We start from the raw sequence: 25,047 nt of genomic DNA on the forward strand, positions 1-25,047 counted from the left end.
CTGAACTGCCCAGCCAATTGTGGGAGTGGGGAGGGGGCAGAATTCGCCACAGGTAAATGTAAATTAGTCATCAAATGCATCTTTTAGGAAGAATAGTAGTGAAATTAACTGTATCAGATGACAGCAATTTTTAGAGACCACAGTAGAAGATTACAAACTAGCCAATCACTGTAAAAGGAGCCAGGGTGTGGGGGTGATTGTTGTCTCAGGGCAACAGAGTCCCTTTAGCCTGAGTTAGTGCGAGTGGAACCGAGTTAGCCCGGGTGGGATGGGGTTAGTTGGGGTTTTTGCCCGGGTGAGATGGGGTTAGATGGGGTTTTAGCCCGGGTGAGTTGGGGTTAGTTGGGGTTTTAGCCCGGGTTAGTTGGGGTTTTAGCCCAGGTGAGATGGGGTTAGTTGGGGTTTTAGCCTGGGTGGGACGGGGTTAGTTAGGGTTTTAGCCCGGGCGGAAAGAGGTTAATTGGGGTTTTAGCCCGGGTGGGACTGTGTTAGTTGGGGTTTTAGCCCGGATGGGATGGGGTTAGTTCGGGCGGGACAGGTTTAGTTGGGGTTTTAGCCTGCGTGGGAGGGGGTTAATTAAGGTTTTAGCCTGGGTGGTATGGAATTAGTTCGGGCAGGACAGGGTTAGTTGGGGCTTTAGTCTGGGTGGGATGGAGTTCATTGGGCTTTAGCCGGGATGGGACGGGGTTAGTTGGGGTTTTAGCCTGGGTGGGACAGGATTAGTTCGGGCAGGACAGGGTTAGTTGGGGCTTTAGTCTGGGTGGGATGGGGTTCATTGGGGCTTTAACCTGGGTGGGAGGGGGTTCATTGGGGCTTTAGCCGGGATGGGACGGGGTTAGTTGGGGTTTTAGCCCGGGTGGGAGGGGGTTAGCCCTGGTTGGATTGGTTAAACTGGATTTGGACTAGGCGGTCCGGATTTGGCCTGGCCCAAGGGGATAGTGTTGGGGAGGGGGGCCAGGCTGGGCAGGGCTGGGGGCGGGGCCAAGCTGAGGGAGGGGCGGGGTCAGGTTGGGCAGGGGGCGGGGGCAGGCTGGGCTGGAGGCGGGGGCAGGCTGGGCTGGAGGCGGGGCCAGTCTGGAGGCGGGGCCAGTCTGGGGGCGGGTCTCCATGGTCCTGGCGGGTGAAGGCGGCGACTCGAGTCCCGTATTCGGCTCCAACAGAGTAAAGCCGGCGGCCATGGAGGCGGACGCGGCGGATCAGCTGAAAGTTCGACGCGTTGATGATAAAGGTGAGAGAAATAGATAGAAATATATATATAGAGAGAGAGGGATAGAAATAGAGGAGGAGGAGGAGGTATAGAGAGAGAGGGAAGGAGCAAGAGAGAGAAATAAACAGAGCGGGAGAGGAACAGAGAGTGAGAGGGATGGTGAGGGAGCGCGAGGCTGTGTCCGTGCCCCCCCTCGCTCTCAGGCTGCGGATTTATTCCCGCAGCTTCTCCCTGAATAGAGACAGAGCTGGAGAGAGGGAAGGAGAAAGAGAAAAGCAGAGAGATAGAGGGAGGGGGAGAGAGGGGCCGCCGCCTTCCCGCTCTTCACATCCTGTGATTTATTTCTCCGCAGTCCCGGCGACTGAAGGCGGAGAATCTGCGGCCGAGGCGGCTGCTCCCCCCCCCCCCCAACACTGAGCCCCCAAAAACACTGTACCCCCCCCAAGACACTGGGATCCCCTTCACCCCCCCCCCCAAGACACTGGGATCCCCTTCACCCCCCCCCCCCCCCCCCCAAGACACTGGGATCCCCTTCACCCCCCCCCCCCCAAGACACTGGGATCCCCTTCACCCCCCCCAAGACACTGGGATCCCCTTCACCCCCCCCCCCCCCAAGACACTGGGATCCCCTTCACCCCCCCCAAGACACTGGGATCCCCTTCACCCCCCCCCCCCAAGACACTGGGATCCCCTTCACCCCCCCAAGACACTGGGATCCCCTTCACCCCCCCCCCCCCCAAGACACTGGGATCCCCTTCACCCCCCCCCCCCCAAGACACTGGGATCCCCTTCACCCCCCCCCCCCCCCCAAGACACTGGGATCCCCATCAACCCCCCCCCACCCAGACACTGGGATCCCCACCAACCCCCCCCTCAAGACACTGGGATCCGCTTCACCCCCCCCCCCAAAGACACTGGGATCCCCTTCACCCCCCCCCCCCCCCCCAAGACACTGGGATCCCCTTCACCCCCCCCCCCCAAGACACTGGGATCCCCTTCACCCCCCCCCCCCCAAGACACTGGGATCCCCTTCACCCCCCCCCCCCAAGACACTGGGATCCCCTTCACCCCCCCCCCAAGACACTGGGATCCCCTTCACCCCCCCCCCCCAAGACACTGGGATCCCCTTCAACCCACCCCCCCCCCCCCCCCACAGGACACTGGGATCCCCTTCACCCCCCCCACAGGACACTGGGATCCCCTTCACCACCCCCCCCCCCCCCCCCCCCCAGACACTGGGATCCGCTTCACCACCTGCCCCCCCTCCCCACACAAAATGCACAGTGACCCCCCAACACTGAGCCCCCCAAGACACTGGGATCCCCTTCACCCCCCCCCCCCCCACAAAATACACTGTGACCCCCCAACACTGAGCCCCAAAAAAACACTGTACCCCCCCCCCCCCCAATACTCTGGGATCCCCTTCACCCCCCCCCCCAAGACACTGGGATCCCCTTCAACCCACCCCCCCCCCCCCACAGGACACTGGGATCCCCTTCACCCCCCCCACAGGACACTGGGATCCCCTTCACCACCCCCCCCCCCCCCCCAGACACTGGGATCCGCTTCACCACCTGCCCCCCCTCCCCACACAAAATGCACAGTGACCCCCCAACACTGAGCCCCCCAAGACACTGGGATCCCCTTCACCCCCCCCCCCCACAAAATACACTGTGACCCCCCAACACTGAGCCCCAAAAAAACACTGTACCCCCCCCCCCCCAATACTCTGGGATCCCCTTCACCCCCCCCCCCCCCCCCAGACACTGGGATCCCCTTCACCCCCCCCCCCCCCAATACACTGGGATCCCCTTCACCCCCCCCCTCCAAGGCACTGGAATCCCCTTCATCTCCCCCCCACTCCACCTGCAGAAACTGTCTTATCTCTCTTTAAATTTATTCTCTCCCCCCCCCCCCCCCCACTCCCTCACCAATTCAAAGACTGACTCCCTTTCCAAGGAGTCTCCAGCCGATGAAATCTTACACCAGTTACCATGATCATGCACCCCCTCTGTGACGGGCATTAACATCCTCTATCCTCTGAACCCACCCTCCCCTATCTCTTTTCATGTTTATCCCACAGGAAATGCAGCAGGAGTGGGGAGCCTCTGTAGGGACTGGTGCTTTTAAATGACATATTTTTTTGAAAAAAAAGCGTGTGTATGGGGAAGAGAGAGAGAGAATTAGCCTCCTGAATTTTTGTGAACCTCGAGCTTTAACTGGGCAGAGATATTCCAGGAAGGAAATCTAATATCATGATGATTCCCTCTTTGCTAAATGCAGTAATATAAACAATGTTCCCAACAGAGATGTGAGCAAGATCGAGTCCAGCTTTTGTTTATTGTATGAGGAATTTTTGTGAAAAACATCTTAAAAGTGAGAAGTTTGTTTGGGGTTGTCTTTTTTGATGGGGAGAGTGAACCCTTTGCAGTAAATGTGGCAGTAGTTGGCAGGGGAAATGTAACTTTTAGATAAATAATGTTTCCTTTATCTAATTGACATGTACAGTTTTATTTTGCGTTTCTAATTCACTTGTGGCCTCTTGCCCTGTAATAGTTTACCTTAGAGGGCACAGGGGGCAATGATTATTTCTCCCCTCGATTTCTCGGTGGCAGAGGAGGGTGTAATCGAGGTCCGGCCTTCCTGAATTACTCCAAACTAGTGGCAATAAATCAGATTCCTATTTACGGACGTGCTTCCTGTGGCTTCCTCTTCCTCTTTTGGGAAATTGATTTATTGTAGTGGCGAAGATCGTGAAATTAGAACGTAACTCATGTTATGGGGTTAGCACTGCTGCCTCACACGCCAGGGACCTGGGTTCGATTCCCAGCTTGGGTCGCTATCTGTGCGGAATCTGCATGTTCTCCTCGTGTCTGCGTGGGTTTCCTCCCACAGTCCGAAAGACGTGCTGATTAGGTGCATTGGCTGTTCTAAATTCTCCCGGAATGTAACTGAACAGGCGCCGGAGTGTGGCGACTCGGGGATTTTCACAGTGTTAATGTAAGCCGACTTGTGACACTGATAAATAACTGGGAGTAGGGATGAATCCTACGCTCGCACTGCCTTTGAATGCAATCATTGCAGCTTACTTGCCTCATCCCTTTCCTGCCCACTTCCCATCCCCTCGCTTACCTGAGTTACGCAACCTCTCTATCTCAGGCTTGCATATATTTAACAAAGGGTCATCCGCTTGTGGGCAACGAATTCCAAAGAGTCACAACCCTTTAAGTGAAGGAACTCTTCATCATCTCAGTCCTAAATGATCAGCCTCTTACTCTGAGACTGCGCCCAAGTTCTAGATTCCCCAGCCAGGCAGAAACAACCTCTCAGTTTCTCCCCTATCAAATCAAACTGTACTTCCACATTTTCAGCGACTTAGTCAAATGTGTAATTTTCATTCCATTCTGAAGGTGGAATAAGCATTATATAGTGTACATCACAGAATTGATATGGTGCAGAAGGCGGCCATTTGGCCCATTGGTGTCTGTACTGGCTCTCTGCATTATGACTTAGTGCCATTCCCCTGCATTTTTCACTTGCCCATTGGTTCTCTCTCGAATGCCTCGATTGAACCTGCCTCCTCCACACTTCCAGGCAGCGCATTCCAGACCCCAACCACTCGCTGTGTGAAAAAGATTTTTCTCACGTCACATTTGCTTCTTTTGCAAATCAACTTTAATCTGTGCCCTCTCGTTTTGGACCCTTTTACGAGCAGGAACTGTTTCTCCCGATCTACTCTGTCCAGCCCCCCTCATGATTTTGAACATCTCTGTCAAATCTCCTCTTAGCTTTTTCCTCCCCAAGGAGAACAGTCCCAACCTCTCCAATCTATCCTGAAGTTTCTCATCCCTGGAACCATTCTTGTAAACCTCTTCTGCACTCTCTCCAATGCATTCATATCTTTCCTTTGGGTGGCACCCAGAACTGTACACAATATTCCAGCTGAGGTCTAGCTGGTATCTTGTATAAGTTCAGCAAAACCTCCTTGCTCTTGTACTCTATGCCCCTAATAAAACCCAGAATACTATATGCTTCATTAAATGTTCTCGCTACCCATCCTGCCACCTTCATTGATCTAAACGCTCTTTCCTCTTTTTACATGGGATGCGGGCATCACTGGCATTTGTTGCCCATCCTTAACTGCCCTCGAGTAGTTTGCTTGACCATTTCAGAGGGCAGCTAAGAGTTGATATGCGGATCGCGTGGGAGCCGGTGCGTGGGAAGCTTTAGGCAGGTGCTGGTGACTCATTAAATACCTGTTGAGCAATCGTGATTGGAAATTTCCAGTTATCACAGTGGGCCAAACTAGCTGGAAGGTGCCACCTCTGACCCCAGGCTACGGTGAGGATACTGTCATTAGTATTTGCTCTTGGGCAATTTTTCTGATCCTGATCACGAGCCCGCAGCCCTTCCCTGGCAGCCAGAGCGATCCGGTTGTGATGTTTCTCGCAGTCAAATAGCAGGCCTCGACTTACCACATGACTAGTGGGCCAAATAGCAGAGGATAGCCAGCGCCCATCAAATTCTAATTCAGCAAAGACTAGATGTACGTTGAGGGAAGGTGGCAGTAGTGGAAATGGGGAAGGCAAGAGGAAATCACAGTTAACTTGAATTGTCACCTTATTAATTGCACTGGTACAAATGTGCTACAGGAATAGTTTGTACTTGAGCCAACGTGCTTTAATCTGTGATCTGCTACTTGTTAATTCTCTGCCTCTAATCATTCTCAGTACTGCGACCACAAGTGGTGACCGCAAGTACTTCAGACAGGCGTTATGTTTAAAAGTTAGGAACGTACAGAAAGATAAAATCTCCCGTTGCACTGCAGGGTGTAAATATCTGGGTGGTGTGAATATTTTACCCACTCGCCGCTGGACCTTTATTAACAACACAGAAATCCAGTCTTGAAAGGAAAACTTGCAAGCTATTTCTGAAGTCATAGAAAGTTGGAGTTTGTTTCTTCCATTTTATTTTCTAGCTTTCCCGCATCATCTTCAGATATGTTTTAACTTGATTTTAAACAGGACTGGTGTGGTTCAATATTTAGCCATGACCCGTTAAACCACTCTGGAATATTCATGCTAAGTTGCCAGAATTAGAAATGTTGGGAGCTTGAAAATAGTTTCACCCACTAGGTTTGGACCACTTCCAAAGAATAAAGAAAAGTACAGCGTAGGAACAGGCCCTTCAGCCCTCCAAGCTTGTGCCGATCATGATGCCCTAACTAAATTTTTAAAAAAACCTTCTGCCCTTACTCGGTCCGTCTCCCTCTATTCCCTCCCTATTCATGTACTCATCCAGATGCCTCTTAAATGTTCCTCATGTGCCTGCTTCCACCACCACCTCTGGCAGCGAGTTCCAGGCACCCACCACTCTCTGCATGGAAAAACCGCCCTGCACATCTCCCTTAATCTTTCCCCTTCTCACCTTGAACCTGTGCCCCCTCGTAATTGACACTTCCACCCTGGGAAAAAGCCTCTGACTATCCACCCTGTCTATGCCCCTCACAATTTTGTCGACCTCTATCAAGTCTCCCCTCAGCCTCCATCTTTCCAATGAAAACAATCCTAGTTTATTCAACCTCTCCTCATAGCCAACGCCCTCGAGACCAGGCAGCATCCTGGTGAACCTTCTTTCCACTCTCTCCAAAGCTTCCACATCCTTCTGGTAGTGTGGCAACCAGAACTGCGCACAATACTCCAAAGGCAACCTATAACCAGCATGTCTGCCCAACTTCTCCAGAGTACACGGGGAGAGAAAGAAGCACTTCATCGGAGGTAGATCACAGTGACTTAACCCAGCTACCTGTCTTGAGATTCTGGCCCTATCATCACGAGTGCTGAGGGCAAGGCAGTGATGCTTGTGCTAAAGGAAGATCGTGCTGGACATGAGTGAAATGGGTCCTGCAGTTGGTGAATGGTGTGGAGCGCACACTCTGCTTTTAGCTGATATCTTTCCACTTGTCTAAAACCAGAGGCCGTAAATGTAGCACTGTCAGCGACAAATCCAGTCGAGAATTTAGATTAATGCTTATTAGTGGTTAGAATGTGGGCCCCCTGCCTCCACCTGATGGGGATAAAGCGGGAAAGTAGAGTTGAGGACTATCAGATCAGTCGTGGTCTCATTGAATGACAGAGTAAACTCGATGGGCCAAATGGCTTATTTCTGCTCCCACGTCTTCTGGTCTATTGAGCCTGTTCCGCCATTCAATAAGATTATGGTTGATCTGGTTGTAACCTCAACCCCATATTCCCATCTACTACCCCACCCCTCCATCTCCCCAAAGAATAACCTTTTCAACTCCTTGCTTCCCAAGAATCTACCTTAAAAAAGATGCTGCTTCCATCGTCCTTTGAGTAAGACAGTTCCAAAGACTCCCCGCCCCCTCTGTGAGCAAATCATTCTGCTCATCTCTGTCTTAAATGGGCACCCCTTTATTTAACAGTGAGTTCTAGAAACTGAGCAAGTGCGTGATCAAGAAACAAGCAGACACTTACACTGACAGTGAGATGAAGAAAGATGGGAGATGGTTCAAGAGTTAAGGGAGCAAGGAGCAGTTGCACAGAGTGACCTGTCATGTGATGTAAATTCTATATATTGAAGGTTTAATTGTCCGGAGCTGTTTAAATCCTGAGGTGGAAATTTGACATTAAAATCATTGTAGTTTTTGCAGATTTATATTTGCTGGTACTTTGGTATAGAATTATTGCATCATCATTTTATAGATTGCAAGTCTTTTTGCACCCTGGTTCCTGTACCTTGGATTCCCTTCATAAGGTTCAGGACTAAACAGTTTTTGAATGCTGGGACAGGTTTAAATTTTAGCCATTTGTAGGTAAATCATTGATGAAATTGGACATTACTCATCAGTAATAATCTTTTCTCTTGGCTAAATGTCAATGGAAGTGAAGTCATACTTTCCAGCTTCTGTAATGACCGTTGCAATATTCCTCCTCGGTCTAAGCCTAGTGGGGTACAGGCCTATTAATGAGCTCTGCATCTGTTCATCAACAATATTCTTTACAATCCTGTCATGTTAATCCCTGTGCCACCCCACTGTCCTCTTGAACCTCCGCCAATCTTAGCTCCCCCCACCCTGAAACTCCAGCCTTGTGCATCCCCTCCCACTTTGCTCCACCAATGACAGACATTCCTTCAGCTTTCCCTGAATTTTTGGTCAATGCTTTCTTGACGTCACCCTCACTTTACATTCTCCATTAAGGTTGACAACATGACGCAAGGCATCCCTGGAGGTTTCAACTCATGACTTGTTCCCCTCCCGGACGCCCCAGCCACTCTTTGGCCAACATGTCTGTCCTGGTGACGCACTGCCTTCCTGTGTCAGCTGGAAAGCAAGAAGATTCAAAACCCAATTGGATGATGCTTGACTGTCAGCCAAACAGACCCCCTCCCCCCCCCCCGCCTCCCCACTCCACACCCCTCACTTTCAATATTTATATATCTGGCAAAGAGAAGTGTGAAAAGAAAATGACCACTTTTTTCATGTCCCGATGGTTTCCCTCCAGGTTGTACACAACAGTGTCATGGAGTTTGATCTTCAAGTCCTGGAGGCTCCTGGAGGGTTGGCAACCCCACTTTCCACTTCCCTCAGCCGCTGTTCCTTCAGACACCAAGTCTCTTGTCTTGCCACAGCTCTCTATCTCAGCAACTTGCTTCATCTCTTCAAAGGATTCCTTAAAATTCCTTCCCTTTTGTGTGTGTGTGTCTTTTTTTGTCTCCCAACCCCTCCTGTTTTTTTTACTCTTTTTTGTTATGTTGTTTTATTTGACAATTCTAACAAATAGCTCAATACCCGCAAGAGGGTCCAAAAAAGATTTTAGAAACCAGGTGGGTGAGGCTTGAGGACACTGGTGTGCACCCTCCACTCCCTAGCTCCATCTCTGCCATGCTGCCATCCACATCCTCGGGAAGCAAACCAGTGTCCCTAAGCCAGACTCACGATGTCCAGCTGTGTGGCATCTCTCCCACCCTCAGATGCCAACTTTCATCTTTAGTGCAGCTTTCTTCTGAAGGAACAGCCTTCAGTTAACTTGCCTTTCCCTCTGATGGGCTGACACAGCCCCTCCTGTTAAGACCATGAGATATAGGAGCAGAATTAGGCCATTCGGCCCATCGAGTCTGCTCCACCATTCAATCATGGCTGATATGTTTTTCATCACCATTTTCCTGCTTTTACCCGTAACCTTTGATCCTCTTGTCAATCAAGAACCTATTATCTCTGTCTTAAATACACTCAATGACCTGGCCTCCACAGCCTTCTGTGGCAATGAGTTCCATAGATTCACCACCCTCTCTGGCTGAAGAAATTCCTCCTCACCTCGGTTCTAAAGGGTCGTCCCTTTACTCTGAGGCTGTGCCCTCGGATCCTAGTCTCTCCTACTAATGAAAACATCTTCCCCACTTCCATTCTATCCGGGCCTTTCAGTATTCTGTAATGAGATTCCCCCCATGTTTGTCTAAAGTCCATTGAGTACAGACCCAGAGTCCTCAAACTTCCTCATGTATCAGGCTTCTCATTTCCAGGATCATTCTCATCAAGTGGCCAACCTGTCCCCACCAATTTGACATTCTGTCATGGCTCAGTGAGTCGTGCTCTTGCATCCTAAGTCGGAAGGTCATCAGGTCATCAGGTCAAGGCCTATGGCTCAAAGCTCCAGGGACTTGACTACGGTATCTATATGAACCCTCCTGGGGGGGGCTGAGGGGGGAGAGAAGGAAGGGGGGGGGGAGAAAGAGAGGGGGGGTAGTAGTAGTTGAGGTGCCTGCCTGCCCTCGAGTGGATGTACAGAATTCCATGGCGCACCTTCTGGCGTCCTGGCCAATATTTATCCAGGAACCAAAATCAATAAACCGGATTATCTCGTTTGTCAGAGTGCTGCTTTGAAGGCCCTTGCTGCGTGTAAATTGGTTGCCACCTTTCTAACATTACGACAGTGACTGCATTGTGAAGGAATTGACTGTAAAGCACTTTGCGTTCCTCAGCCAAGGCAGGTGCTTTATAAATGCAAGGCTCTGCCTCTGCCTCCGCCACTTGCAGTTCTATATGTCCAACGAAGTGAAAGCTGTTTGAAGCTAAGACAACGCCAGTTTCCTTCAGTGAGGTTTCGAAAGTACTGTGTTTAATTAAAGACTCTCCAGTAGGTCTTGAAGGATGAGCTCTGCAGGGTTAATTATCAAGTTGAATATGCAGGGGATTACTGTAACTAGTTGACATCATTAGCTGATTACAGCGGAGCAGTTTATTGCGATGTGAGGCTCATTCCAAGTGCGGTGGGGAATCCTTGTCCTAATGATTGCCGTGCTGTCGCTAGAATTTCAGCAAAGAGTGCTCTGTGACGTCTTCGAACTGTCCACTTCGAACTGAGAGAAATATCCAGGCCGACCACCGTAGCTTCACTTGTATTCCGGAGAGAGCGGTTTTGTTTTGCCTAGTTGGGATAAGTTGAGGCGATGGGGTAAATTTTCCAGTTCCACCCACCGCGGGAATCATCACGGGTGGGACAGAAAATTTTGCGGGCTATTTAAGGGCCCCGTTGATCTCAGGCAGGAATTTCCAGCCTTGAGGCGGGCGTGACTGGAAAATCCTGCCCGATTTGAATTAAAATTGGTCTTACTACTTCAAGTTTTTCTTGGGTGGCACAGTGGTTAGCACAGCTGCCTCTCGGCGCCAGGAGCCCGATTTCAGTTCTGGCCTCGGGTGACTGTCTGTGTGGAGTTTACACATTCTCCCCGTGTCCGTGTGGGTTTCCTCCCACAGCCCAAAGATGTGCGGATTAGGTTGACTGACCATGCTAAATTGGCCCTTACTGTCAGGGGGTTTAGCAGGGTAAATACATGGGGTTACGGGGATAGGCCCTAGGTGGGATTGTTGTTGGTGCAGGCTCGATGGGAATGCCCTCCTTCTGCACTGTAGGGATTCTATTCTCTGAAGTGTGGGGTAATGCTTGTTTCAGTGGATCAGTGATCCTGAAGACCAGGCTAGTGTTGTGGGGACACGGGTTCAAATCCCACCACAGCAACTGATAGAACATAAATTCAATTAATAAAAAATCTGGAGTCGAAAGCTAGTCGCAGAAATGGTGACCATTGTCATTAAAAGCTCTTCGGTAATGTCCTTTTAGAGAAGGAAATCTGCCTTCCTCACCCGGTCTGGCCTACATGTGTCTCCAGATTCACAGAGTGGTTGACTCTGAACCGTTCAGCAAGTTCAAGGGCAACAACATCCCCACAACCTGTGAAAAATAAATGTTGTTTTCTCGCACTCTTTTCCCCATAGTGTATTGGTACGAATATACCAAATCTCTCAGCAATTTTGTGTAAAAAACTACGTCTTTATTGTGTTTGCTGAGTTAAGAGTTGCATATCCCCCTTTATTTACAAAGTGAGAAATCCACAACACCAGGTAACCTCCACTCACCTGATGAAGGAGCAGCACTTCGAAAGCTCGTGATTCCAAATAAACCTGTTGGACTTTGACCTGGTGTTGTGAGACTTGTTACTGTGCCCATCCCAGTCCGACGCCGGCATCTCCACATCTTTATTCCCAAAGCCTTGTTGTAATGATAAAAAAAAAGAAGTGCTGGAAATACTCGGGGAGCATCTGTGGAAAGAAAAGCTGAGTTGACGTTTCGGTTCTATGACCTTTCGTCAGCTTGGAAGGTCTGATCGGGTCATTGACCTGGAGGTTAATCCAGCTTCTCTCTCTCCACCAGAGGCTGCCTGATTCACCGAGTATTTACAGCATTTTCTCTTCACTCAGATCTCCAGCGCCTGCCGTGTTGTGCTTTTAGAGTGTTGATCTGGATATTGATATTGATTGGAACCTTTATAGGTTGAATAGTTCGGATGGGGCAGTTTTTGTACAGTGTGTGCAGGAGGGTTTCCTGACGCAATATGTGGATAGGCCGACAAGAGGTGGGACCACATTGGATTTGGTACTGGGTAATGAACCGCGCCAAGTGTTGGATTTGGTTGTGGGAGAGCACTTTGGAGATAGTGACCACAATTTGGTGTCTTTCATTATTGCAATGGAGAGGGATAGGGCCATACGGCAGGGCAAGGTTTGTAATGGGGGAGGGGTAATTATGATGCGATTAGGCAAGAATTAGGGAGCATAAGATGGGAACAGGAACTCTCAGGGAAAGGCACAAATGAAAAGTGGAGCTTGTTCAAGGAACAAATACTGCGTGTCCTTGATAGGTATGTCCCTGTCAGGCAGGGAGGAAATGGCCAAGTGAGGGAACCATGGTTCACAAAAGAGGTGGAATGTCTTGTCAAGAGGAAAAAGGAAGCGCATGTAAGGATGAGAAAACAAGGTTCAGTTGGGTTGCTTGAAGGTTACAAGATAGCAAGGAATGAACTAAAAAAGGGCTTAGGAGAGCTAGGAGGGGGCATGAGAAGTCCTTGGCGGGTCGGATCAAGGAAAACCCCAAGGCTTTTTACTCTTATGTGAGGAATAAAAGAATGACCAGGGTGAGGTTGGGGCCGGTCAAGGACAGTAGCGGGAACTTGTGCATGGAGTCAGAAGAGATAGGAGAGGCGATGAAGAAAAGTATTCATTCAGTGTTCACCAAGGAGAGGGGCCATGTTTTTGAGGATGAGAGTGTGATACAGGCTGATAGCCTGGAGGAGGTAGATGTTCTCAGGGAAGATGTATTAGCAATTTTGAAAAACCTGAAGGTTGATAAGTCCCCTGGGCCAGATGAGATATATCCTAGGATTCTTTGAGAGGCAAGGGATGAGATTGCAGAGCCTTTGGCTTTGATCTTTGGGTCCTCACTGTCCACGGGGATAGTGCCAGAAGACTGGAGAGTGGCGAATGTTGTTCCTCTGTTCAAGAAAGGAAATAGGAATGACCCTAGTAATTATAGGCCGGTTAGTCTTACTTTGGTGGTCGGTAAGTTAATGGAAAAGGTCCTGAGGGATAGGATTTATGACCATTTGGAAAGATGTAGCTTAATCCGGGATAGTCAACACGGATTCGTGAAGGGTAAGTCTTGCCTCACAAATTTGATTGAATTCTTTGAGGAGGTAACTAAGTGTGTAGATGAAGGTAGAGCAGTTGATGTCATATACATGGATTTTAGTAAGGCGTTTAATAAGGTCCCCCATGGTCAGCTCATGAAGAAAGTAAGGAGGTGTGGGATAGAGGGAAATTTGGCCAATTGGATAAGTAACTGGCTATCTCAGAAGTGGAGATGCTGGCGTTGGACTGGGGTGAACACAGTAAGAAGTCTCACAACACCAGGTTAAAGTCCAACAGGTTTATTTGGTAGCAAATACCATAAGCTTTCGGAGCACTGCTCCTGAAGGAGCAGTGCTCCGAAAGCTTATGGTATTTGCTACCAAATAAACCTGAAGGAGCAGTGCTCCGAAAGCTTAAGGTATTTGCTACCAAATAAACCTGTTGGACTTTAACCTGGTGTTGTGAGACTTCTTACTGTATCTCATAGAAGACAGAGGGTGGTGATGGATGGAAAATTTTCAGACTGGAGACCAGTTACCAGCGGTGTACCACAGGGATCAGTGCTGGGTCCTCTGCTTTTTGTGATTTTTATCAATGACTTGGAAGAGGGGGCTGAAGGGTGGATCAGTAAATTTGCTGATGACACCAAGATTGGTGGAGTAGTGGATGAGGTGGAGGGCTGTTGTAGGCTGCAAAGAGACGTTGATAGGATGCAGAGCTGGGCCGAAAAATGGCAGATGGAGTTTAACCTTGATAAGTGTGAGGTGATTCATTTTGGTAGGACAAATTTGAATGCAGATTACAGGGTCAATGGCAGGGTTCTGAGGAATGTGGAGGAACAGAGAGATCTTGGGGTTCATATCCACAGATCTCTGAAAGTTGCCACTCAGGTGGATAGAGCCGTGAAGAAGGCCTATAGTTTGTTAGCGTTTATTAACAGGGGGTTTGAGTTTAAAAGATGATGAGGGGGATACATAGAGTGGACGTTCAGAGACCATTTCCTCGGGTGGATGTAGCTGTTACTAGGGGGCATAACTATAAGGTTCATGGTGGGAGATATAGGAGGGATGTCCAAGGTAGGTTCTTTACTCAGAGAGTGGTTGGGGTGTGGAATGGACTGCCTGCTTTGATAGTGGAGTCGGACACTTCAGGAACTTTCAAGCGGTTATTGGATAGGCACATGGAGCACACCAGAATGATAGGGAGTGGGATAGCTTGATCTTGGTTTCGGACAAAGCTCGACACAACATCGAGGGCCGAAGGGCCTGTATTGTGCTGTACTGTTCTATGATCTTTCCAAGAAGAAACTCACTGGGCCAGTGGACTAAAATGTTTATTGTGCGTGATGGTCAGGACCCTTCCTGTAACTGCGGAAAACAGATTTCGTTCCGCTGTAAACTTGAGAAGTCATCGTAGAATCTACAGTGCAGAAGGAGGCATTTCAGCCCATTGAGCCTGCACCGACAATGTTGATGAATGATTATTGTGTGAGCAGTCCGGAGCTGGGGTGTGAATGCAACGGTGGAGGAGGAAAATGTTGAATTTTCCATATCCATTTCAACCCATTGAGGAATAGGCTCGACCTATGGGGAGAGATTTAGTGAATACGCTATAAACCACAAAATGGACAAACTCAAATCACTTTTCTTTAAGATCAAAGAGCTGAGAGTCTTTATTTTCATTTCATTGGTATTTGCGGTTCACCCAGTAATTTTATTTTATTTCCCATGGGATGACGAGGCCAGCATTTATTGCCCACTCCCAACTGTCCTTGAGAAGGTGGTGGTGAGCTGCCGCTTTGGGGCGTTGCAGTCCCTGTGGTAGGTATCCCCAGGGAGGATTTTGACCCAGCCGCAATGAAGGAACAGCAATTCTAGTTTGAAGTCAGGATGGGGTGCAGCTTAAGAACATAAGAAATAGGAGCAGGAGTAGGCTATCTAGCCCCTCGAGCCTGCTCCACCATTCAATAAGATCATGGCTGATCTGAAGTGGATCAGTTCCACTTACCCGCCTGATCCCTATAACCCCTAATTCCCTTACCGATCAGGAATCCATCTATCTGTGATTTAAACATATTCAACGACGTAGCCTCCACCACTTCAGTGGGCAGAGAATTCCAGAGATTCACCACCCTCTGAGAGAAGAAGTTCCTCCTCAACTCTGTCCTAAACTGACCCCCCTTTATTTTGAGGCTGTGCCCTCTAGTTCTAGCTTCCTTTCTAAGTGGAAAGAATCTCTCCACCTCTACCCTATCCAGCCCCTTCATTATCTTATAGGTCTCTATAAGATCCCCCCTCAGCCTTCTAAATACCAACGAATACAAACCCAATCTGCTCAGTTTCTCCTCATAATCAACACTCCTCATCTCTGGTATCAACCTGGTGAACCTTCTCTGCACTCCCTCCAAGGCCAATATATCCGTCCGCAAATAAGGGGACCAATACTGCACACAGTATTCCAGCTGCGGCCTCACCAATGCCCTGTACAGATGCAGCAAGACATCTCTGCTTTTATATTCTATCCCCCTTGCGATATAGGCCAACATCCCATTTGCCGCCTTGATCACCTGTTGCACCTGCAGACTGGGTTTTTGTGTCTCATGCACAAAGACCCCCAGGTCCCTTTGCACAGTAGCATGTTGTAATTTCTTTCCATTTAGATAATAATCCAATTTGCTATTATTTCTTCCAAAGTGAATAACCTTGGAGGCTTGGAGAGCAACGTACAGGTGGTGAGGTTTTCACGTGGATGTTGGCCTTGTCCTTCTAGATTGGAGCAGTTATGGGTTTGGAAGGTGCTGTCATAGAAACTAGAAGCAGGAGTAGGCCATTCGGCCCTTCGAGCCTGCCCCGCCATTCATTTTGATCATGGCTGATCATCGAATTCAATATCCTGATCTCACCTTTCCCTGCCCCCCAATATCCCTTGATCCCTTTAGCCCCAAGAACTATATTTAATTTCTTCTTGTTGAAGGAGCCTTGGTGAGGTGCAGCCGTGCAGCTTATAGACGATCCGCATTGCTGCTACCGTGCGTCGGTGATGGAGGGGGGTGAATGTTTAATGTAGTGAATGGGGTGCCAATCAAGTGAGCTGCTTTGCCTGGATGGTGTCCAGCTTCTGGAGCTGCACCCATCCAGGCAGGTGGAGAGCATTCTATCAAATTCCTGCCTTTTAAGTTAAAGTTTTTAAGTTAAGTTTATTTATTAGTGTCACAAGTAGGCTTACATTAACACTGCAATGAAGTTACTGTGAAAATCTCCTAGTCGCCACACTCGGGCGCCTGTTCGGGTACACTGAGGGAGAATTTAGCATGGCCAATTCACCTGACCACGTCTTTCGGACTGTGGGAGGAAACCGGAGCACCCGGAGGAAACCCACGCAGACACGGGGCGAATGTACAGACTCCACACAGACAGTGACCCAAACTGGGAATTGAACCCAGATCCTTGGCGCTGCGAGGCTGCAGTGCCAACCACTGTGCCACCAGGCTGCCCACGTGCCTTGTAGACAGCAGACAGGCTTAGGGGAGTCAGGAGGCAAGTTACTTTCTGCAGAATTCTCTTCTCTTGTAGCCAGCGTATTTATATGGCTTGTTCAGTTTCTGGTCAAAGGTAACCCGCAGAATGTTGATAGTGGTAATATTGTTGAATGTCAAAGGGAGATGGTTCTCTCTTGTTGGAGATGGTTTATTGCCTGGCATTTTCTAGCACGCATATTACTTGCCACTAATTGGGCGGCACGGTAACACAGTGGTTAGCACTGCTGCCTCACAGCGCCAGGGACCCGGGTTCAATTCCAGCCTTGGGTCACTGTCTGTGTGGAGTTTGCACATTTCCCCCTGTGTCTGTGTGGGTTTCCCCCGGGTGCTCTGGTCTCCTCCCACAGTCCAAAGTTGTGCAGGTTAGGTGGATTGGCCGTGCTGCGGGGTTATCGGGCCTGGGTGGGATTGTGGTCGGTGCAGACTCGATGGGCTGAATGGCCTCCTCCTGCACTGTAGGGATTCTATGATTCTAATCAGCCCAAGCTGATTTAATTAATATACAGGAGGCGAATAGTTCCTGAAACTAATTGCTGCATACCAATATAGTTTGTGCTTAAAATACTGCATCTGAGCAGCTTTTACACTTGTCAGTTCTTGTGTTAAATAAGGTGAATAATTTATGAGGGATGGAGCAGATGTCAGCACAATAGAAGTAAATATGGGAGGTGCTTCCATTGTTGGACAGCAGTGGTTTTTCATAAAATAACTTTGCATTGAGTTGTCGGCTTCAGGTACTGAATGACCAGGGCTGCCAAGGCAGTTGGGTGTCACGTTGATGCAATTCCCAGCGCTAAGACTCTGAAACACAAGCTCGCTTACAGGAGTTTAACATTTAACATTGTGCAATCGCATATCCAACCATAGTCATCAAATGCAGAAATTTAAACTGTCTACAATAATATTTTTCATAATGAGTTATAACCATAACACCCCCCCCCCCCCCCCCAAACACCAAAGGTTATGGGTTTGAAGGTGTTTAGTTGAAAAATAGTCAGCATTATTACCACTTTTACTATTTTGTTGCATTGACCTGAATATAGTACATGAATAAACAATGTCAAGATATTTAATCTCTTGACTAGCTGCTCGGAACAATTCCTTCTCTGAGAACCAATCAAAATTCTGACTGCTTATTAACGGGCACGGTGTTACACCGATGTTGTCAAGGGCTATCATGTGGTCGGCACCAGAGGGAGATAAGGGTGTGGTCGCAAAGGGCTAGCACAGATGTGCTGAATGGCCTTGTCGGCTTCAAACCGTTATGGATGTAAGTCCAGAAGAGACATTGTAGCTCCCCCATTTGGTGTTTGAAAGCCTCTGCCAAACTAATGCAGATAGATTATTGGTAAAAGCAAAATACTGCGGATGCTGGAATCTGAAACCGAAAATGCAGGAGAATCCCAGCAGGTCTGACAGCATCTGTGGAGAGAAAATCGAGTCTGGATGACCCTGATCACTTGGAATGTTCCCATTGATCTAAACCCTGGTGTTCTTTCCCCTGAAACAATAACCCGAGAAGGACTTTCCATCTTAAATCCACATTTTACCGTTAGGATTTACTTTTGCTGATAATTATTTATTGGTGTATAGCTTCAAGTTCAGTCGCTCACTTTTACAAAGCAGCATTCAAATCTGTTCTCCTTTGTCTTTACAGATCAGTCCGATGTGAGTCTGGGATGTTGTGGCTGGGTCTTGGTTATCCTGTCCTATTTCTTCATGTTAATCAGTTTCCCCCTGTCCATCTGGTTGTGCATAAAGGTAAGGTCATGCACACACGCAAACATGCACGTACACGCATGCACACTCCCGCTATAAAGATAAGACCACACTCTCACCCGCGCACACACTCCTGCTATAAAGGTGAGGCCATGCATATGCGCGCGCATGCGCACTCTCGCTATAAAGGTAAGACCACACTCTCTCATGTGCACACACTCCCGCTATAAAGGTAATGCCACACACTCACATGCACGCACATTGTCGCTATAAACGTACGGTCACAGTCTCTCACGCATACGCGCTCTCACTATAAAGGTAAAGTCTCACGCGCGCGTGCACACTGTCACTGTAAAGGTAAGGCTATGCACACGCGTACACACAAACACACACACGCTCTCGCTATGAAGGTAAGCCACACTCATGCACACACACACTCACTATAAAGATAAGGCCACACTCTCTCTCTCTCTCTCTCTCTCTCTCTCTCTCTCGCGCGCGCACACTCGCTATAACGGTAAGCCCATATGCACACACCTTATAAAAGTAAGGCCACACCTGCAGACACGCAGGCCCACACGCCTTCTAAAGTCAAGGCCGCGCACACATTAAGGAGCCGAACTGACTCAAAAGAGCAAACGTTATTGGGCTCCGCTGCTTGGGAGGTTTGTTGCCTGCCACCCCTGATGATGCAATCCTTGGCACCCGCTGATAAGCCCCTTCCTATAACAGTGGCTTTAATACTGATTTTATTTTTATTTTTCATTGAAGCCAAGGATTGCGTAACTCGAAGTTTCAAATTCTAAAGAGCAAAACAAAGTGGGAGCAGCCCCGCTGGATTCCTATTGTTCCAGTGTTTAGATAATTCTGATGAATGCAGCTCCCTCTATAAAGGTTTAGATAGCTGTGCGTGTGAGCAGGATAATAGTGAGTGTTATCTACCATAACCAGCCGGGACCCAGCATCCAGCAAGAAACCCCACTCACGTCTGATCTCTTCTAAATCATCAAAGAGCCCTTTCCTAATGTGAAGAATATTGCTGTGCTGTGGCCAAAATGCCCTTATCTTAATCTTGCAAACCAAGAGATTGGAATGGATCTCTCCTGATGGGACAGGTTTAATGCTGACCTTTCAGAAATTGCTTTGCATTTTGTCTCGCCGTGAGTGGGTGATCTGGCGGCTGGGGTTGGTGAAAAGGAGATGGTGGAAGGAGATTTTTGTCTAAAATGTACTTTTTTTTTTGGAGATGGCGACTGCCGTCCGAGCTCTGTGCTTTAAAGAAGCAGCTCGGTTGCAGAGCAACAGCCACATTCATGTTGCGAATGAACACTCTGCATGAAGATGAGGACTAGTGTCAACCGCAGAATGAGCAATGACTTGGCTGAAAGTTGGAGAGTGTTTGGGACTGGCAACTCCATCTCTGGCAGAGTTGTTGTAAAATCAGTCATGCTCCGCTCAAAGGTATCTTTTGGAGCTACTTTGAGGCCCATTCATGTGGGGAAGGTTTTCCCGTTTTGGATACCTGGCAGCTTACTTATTCCCAACACTACTATTGTGAAAGAGTGCCTTCTGCCCTCGTGACATTGCCCCACCAGACATCATCATAGCACCACAATGATTCTCTCCCCCGCCCTCCCATTCTAGTGGCCTTCTAATTGAGATTCTTTACAATCCACCGCCTGGCGAAATGGTTGCTGACTCATTCACAACAAGTGGAGAGTGAACTGGACTGAGTTTTGGCTAAAATAGTGACAGTTAGCTGTGACTCACTGACAAGTCAAACCAAGATGTGGAGATGCTGGGCTGGGGTAAACACAGTAAGAAGTTTAACAACTCCAGGTTAAAGTCCAACAGGTTTATTTGGTAGCAAAAGCCACGCAAGCTTTCGGAGCTCCAAGCCCCTTCTTCAGGTGAGTCACCTGAAGAAGGGGCTTGGAGCTCCGAAAGCTTGTGTGGCTTTTGCTACCAAATAAACCTGTTGGACTTTAACCTGGTGTTGTTAAAAGTCAAACCAACCCACGGTGACAGGAAGTTATCCTTTAAAGTGGAGGGTATTTTTTTGTTGTTGAGCAATCGCCATTTAATTAGGACACGGCTTCCTGTAGTATCTGCTTGTGAACCAAATGAGATCTTCTTTCTTTTCCTTCTTTGTCACAGATTGTCAAGGAGTATGAGCGAGCTATCATATTTCGACTTGGTCGCATCCTAGCAGGAGGAGCCAAAGGGCCAGGTAAGGACCAAGGGAAATTAAACACCAGTCCATTTCTCCTAAGCTGCCTGATATAAGTCAGTACTTTTGAGTTCTCGGTCCACTCTTTACAGAATTCTTCTTTTAAAAGCCAGTAGTCATTCCATTTAAATCCTCTTTGTGCATGTCCTTCCTGGTGTCATGAATTTTGGTTCTGTTTCCATATCAACATCTAACCGTCTAGAATGGAGATCCTATAGGCAAATGTTTGCTTATTTATAAATCATTAAAAGATGGTGGGTAGCGCTGCCGACTGAATTCCTGAAGGCTCTTTGCCGGTCGTAGAATGGCTATAGCACAGAAGGAGGCCATTTGGCCCATCGTGTCTGTGCAGCTCTTCTGTCAGAGCATCTCGGATAATTCCCCACTATCGTTGGAAATGGTTTCTGTTCGAGTGCTTATGCAGTTTGCTTTTGAAAGGCCTGATTGAATCTGTCTCCACCACGCAATGTCGGGCAGTGCGTTCCGGATCCGTTTAAAGTTTGTTTATTAGTGTCACAAGTAGGCTTACATTAACTCTGCAATGAAGTTACTGTGAAAATCCCCTAGTTGCCCCACACCGACGCCTGTTTGGGTCAATGTACCTAACCAGCACGTCTTTCGGACTGTGGGAGGAAACCGGAGGAAACCCACGCAGACACGAGGAGAACGTGCAGATTCCGCACAGACGGTGACCCAAGCCACGAATCGAACCCAGGTCCCTGGCGCTGTGAAGCGGAGATGCTGTGAAGCAGCAGTGCTAACCACTGTGCCATCCTAGCCCCTCACTGATTAAAGAAAAAAAAGATTTTCCTCATGTCACCCTTGGTTAAACCGGAGTCCTCTGATTTTTGACCCTTCAGCAGTGAGATCAGTTTCTCTCTATCGATGTTGCCCATTCGCCTCCAAACTGCCCATTGAACTGAACTTCATCCCTGGAACCATTCTCGTAAATATTTTCTCCACCCATTCGAAAGCCTTTGCTTGTATATTTAATAAACTAAACTGCACCCTCCTGTGCTGACCCGTATTGACTCTCCATTAAGCACCTCTACTTTTACCATTTTTAACCTCGCTTTTGAACCCTCCTTAATCGTTATTGATATTTCCGTAGTCTCCTCTGGCTCTACAATCCTCAGATCTCCGTGGTATTCTAACTCTGGCCTCTTGAGCATCGTCGATTTTGATAACTCCACCACTGGCGGCTGTGCCTTCAGCTGCCAAGGACTTAAAAACTCTGGAATTTCTGGAATATACCCCCCCCCCCCAAAAAGAACCTCCTCTATACTTCTCGCTCTCCTCCCTTTTAAAATCCACCCCTTTGACTGAGCTTTTGTTTGCCTGCCCTATTGGGGGTTGTGTAATGTAGCTTGGCAGCAATTGTGGGTTTAATAGTGTTCCTGTGAAGCACTATAGCTGTGGATGATGCCACAGGAGGTTAGTGTGTGGAGCCTGCAAGTTCTTCCCGTGTCCGCATGGGTTTCCTCCGGGTTATGATTGTGAAACAAATTATGATTCCTCAGCGTTATGATTGTGAAACAAATGTAACACTGCTTTTTAAAAAATACACGCCCTCCTCTCCTCTCGAGGCACCGATTCACACTGGGGTTTGGTTCCACGTGCACTGTCAGCCAGGCCTCAGCAGGCCTTAAGTGGCCATTCTTGAATTCCTCACGCTGTTGCTTTCTCTGCTGTGCTGGCACAGCAATCCCGTGATGGCGTGCGGAGGATTCGGGACCAATGTTTTAAAAAACGATATTCACCCCAATCAGTGTTTGTTATCTGGAGGTAGTCGGGTGGGGGAGCTTCTAAACACTTCCGTTCCTTCACCCCCTTCCGGGTCAGGGAGGGCGTTGCTGCTTTCTGCTCCTGCCTTATTAAAATAAAGAGGCAACATGTCTCGAGAGGCGTAGGAGGGGTTTTTGTTTGTGATCCAAAGAATGGTCCGTGTCATTTGACAGTGTTGGTTTGAATGTTGTACTTCTCTCTTTTTCTTTCGGTCTCTGTTATTGCCTCCTCCTCTGAAGGCTGCGTGTTGGCAGTCAACACTTGCTTCATATCGACTGATGGGATTGCCGGATTTTATCCTGTTTTCCAGCACCCTCACTTCATTACACTTCAACTCCCTCCTCCCCCAACATAAGCATGTGAAATGTTACAAGGAACATCAAAGGCGTTGCTGGGATTTGGGAAGGCTATGGGGGCAATGCGGGTGCATGACCCATTATTGTTTTTCCTATCTGCCTCTGGAGATATGTTCCTCTGCTCCCTTTGCCAGTCTCTCTACTCCCTGGTGACTGGCGACCATTGGGATGACTTTGCCCGGCATTCACAATGATGCTGTGCGTTTTGGGGCGGGTTAAAAAAATTGGATCTTCCTCGTGGCAGAACCCCATTTCCAGATTACTTGTCTCTGAAGCGCGGGGGAATTACCAGAAATCTGGGGGAAGTTAGGTCAGGAAGAAAGCTCCACTGTTAATAGTGGAAGAAAGGAACCAATCCTGACTATTGTTTTCACTCCTCCACTGAGTGGGATTCAGATAATATAGCTGATGTACATCTCATAAAGCCTGTGCGCGCACTATCTGAAGCCGGTGTGTGTGTAAGATGTAGCCTTTGTTCTGGCTTTCAGTGTAATTTGATATTTTGGATATCTGTCAGTGGATTTAGTTCAATGCAGAACAAAAAGCTGCTGTTTTAATTCCACACTGTTAAACTGTACACCTGCGACTGCATCTTGGAACCCAGCCAGAGTATTTTATTTTTCTGGCAGTCCTGATTTGTGGCTGTGTTATCTTGTGTCTGGCCTCCCAGCAAGATCCAAAGGGTTACTTTGTAAATATAAGCTCAGGAAATGGATCAGGTGAAAAGGATCCTTCACTTAAATGTCATTGGATTCTAAATGGTGTTAGGGTGGGATTTCCGCCCTCTCCCTGTGACGTGGCCATTGGCCACCGATAGGGTTTTCTGGTCCTGCCCGTTTCTACGGCATTTTGTGTGGCTTGCCTGAGCTGTCCGGGAGAACCCGCCATAGGGGAGGGAGAGAGGGGCCTGAGGGGGGGGGGGAAGAGTGTAAAATCCTGCTTAGTACTATGGAGAAATACATAGAATGGACAGGACAGAAACGGTCACCTGCTCTGTGCGAGTATCTATGCTCCACATGAGTGCCCTCCCATCCTCCATCATCTCTCGCTATCAGCATTTCTTTCTAATCCTTTCTACCCCATGTACTGATCTAGCTTTCCTTTAAATACATCTACACTCTTTGCCTTGGTGACTCTTGTGTGGTAACGAGTTCCTTGATCTCACCACATGAGCAGAGGAGTTTCTCGTGAGCTCCTTTATTGGATGTGTTAGCGACTATCCTGTGATCTTTAGTTGGTATTTTCAGTTCATTTTTTCCCGTTCATTTGTGGGACATGGGCGTCGCTGGCTGGCCAGCATTTATTGCCCATCCCTAGTTGCCCTTGAGAAGGTGGTGGTGAGCCGCCTTCTTGAATCGCTGCAGTCCACGTGCTATGGGTTGACCCACAATGCCGGTAGGGAGGGAATTCCAGGATTTTGACCCAATGATTGAGAAGGAACGGTGATATATTTCCAAGTTCGGTGAGTGGCTTGGAGGGGAACGTGCAGGGAGTGGTGTTCCCATGTATCTGCTGCACTTGTCCTTCTAGATGGAAGTGGTCATGGGTTTGGAAACTAATGTCTAAGGACCTTTAGTGGGTTGCTGCAGTGCATCTTGTAGATAGTACACACTGCTGCTCCTGAGCATCGGTATTGGAGGGATTGAATGTTTGTTGATGTGGTGCCAATCAAGCGGACTGCTTTGTCCTGGATGGTATCAAACTTCTTGAGTGTTGGAGCTGCACCCATCCAGGCACTTGGGGAGTATTCCATCACACTCCTGACTTGTGCCTTGTAGATGGTGAATAGGCTCTGGGGAGTCAGGAGGTGAGTTACTCGCCGCAGTATTCCTAGCCTCTGACCTGCTCTTGTAGCCACTGTGTTGATGTGGTGAGTCCAGTTGAGTTTTTGGTCAGTGATCACCCCAAGGATGTTGACAGTGGGGGATTCAGTGATGGTTACACCATTGAATGTTAAGGGGCGGTGGTTAGAGTGTCTCTTATTGGAGATGGTCAGTGCCTGTCATTTGTGTGGCGCGAATGTTACTTGCCACTTGTCAGCCCAAGCCTGGATATTGTCCAGATTTTGTTGCATTTTCCCCTCTCGTTCCGCTGATGCAATTCAATGCTGTGCTTGGATGACAATTCCATTTACACTGAAACCTTTCTTACCGCTGAGCTAGAATATTGGCGTGTTTTTCTAATGCGGGGCAGACATTTGATGGCATAACTTGTACAAGGTCCGAC

At 48.4% G+C, this 25,047-nt stretch overlaps 1 protein-coding gene across 1 annotated transcript in view; it reads left to right on the forward strand.

Annotated features, from left to right (window-relative positions):
- The first annotated feature begins 1,094 nt into the window (after positions 1-1,094).
- stom (stomatin) overlaps positions 1,095-25,047 on the forward strand; it is a 57,517-nt gene continuing 33,564 nt past the window's right edge. The window contains exons 1-3 of the mRNA XM_078226377.1: positions 1,095-1,228; positions 18,389-18,492; positions 20,608-20,680. Of these exons, the coding sequence (XP_078082503.1) occupies positions 1,108-1,228; positions 18,389-18,492; positions 20,608-20,680 (298 nt within the window). The 5' untranslated portion in view covers positions 1,095-1,107. The remainder of the gene's footprint in view (positions 1,229-18,388; positions 18,493-20,607; positions 20,681-25,047) is intronic.

Source organism: Mustelus asterias, chromosome 13, assembly GCF_964213995.1.
Source record: "Mustelus asterias chromosome 13, sMusAst1.hap1.1, whole genome shotgun sequence".
Classification (NCBI taxonomy): Eukaryota; Metazoa; Chordata; class Chondrichthyes; order Carcharhiniformes; family Triakidae; genus Mustelus; species Mustelus asterias.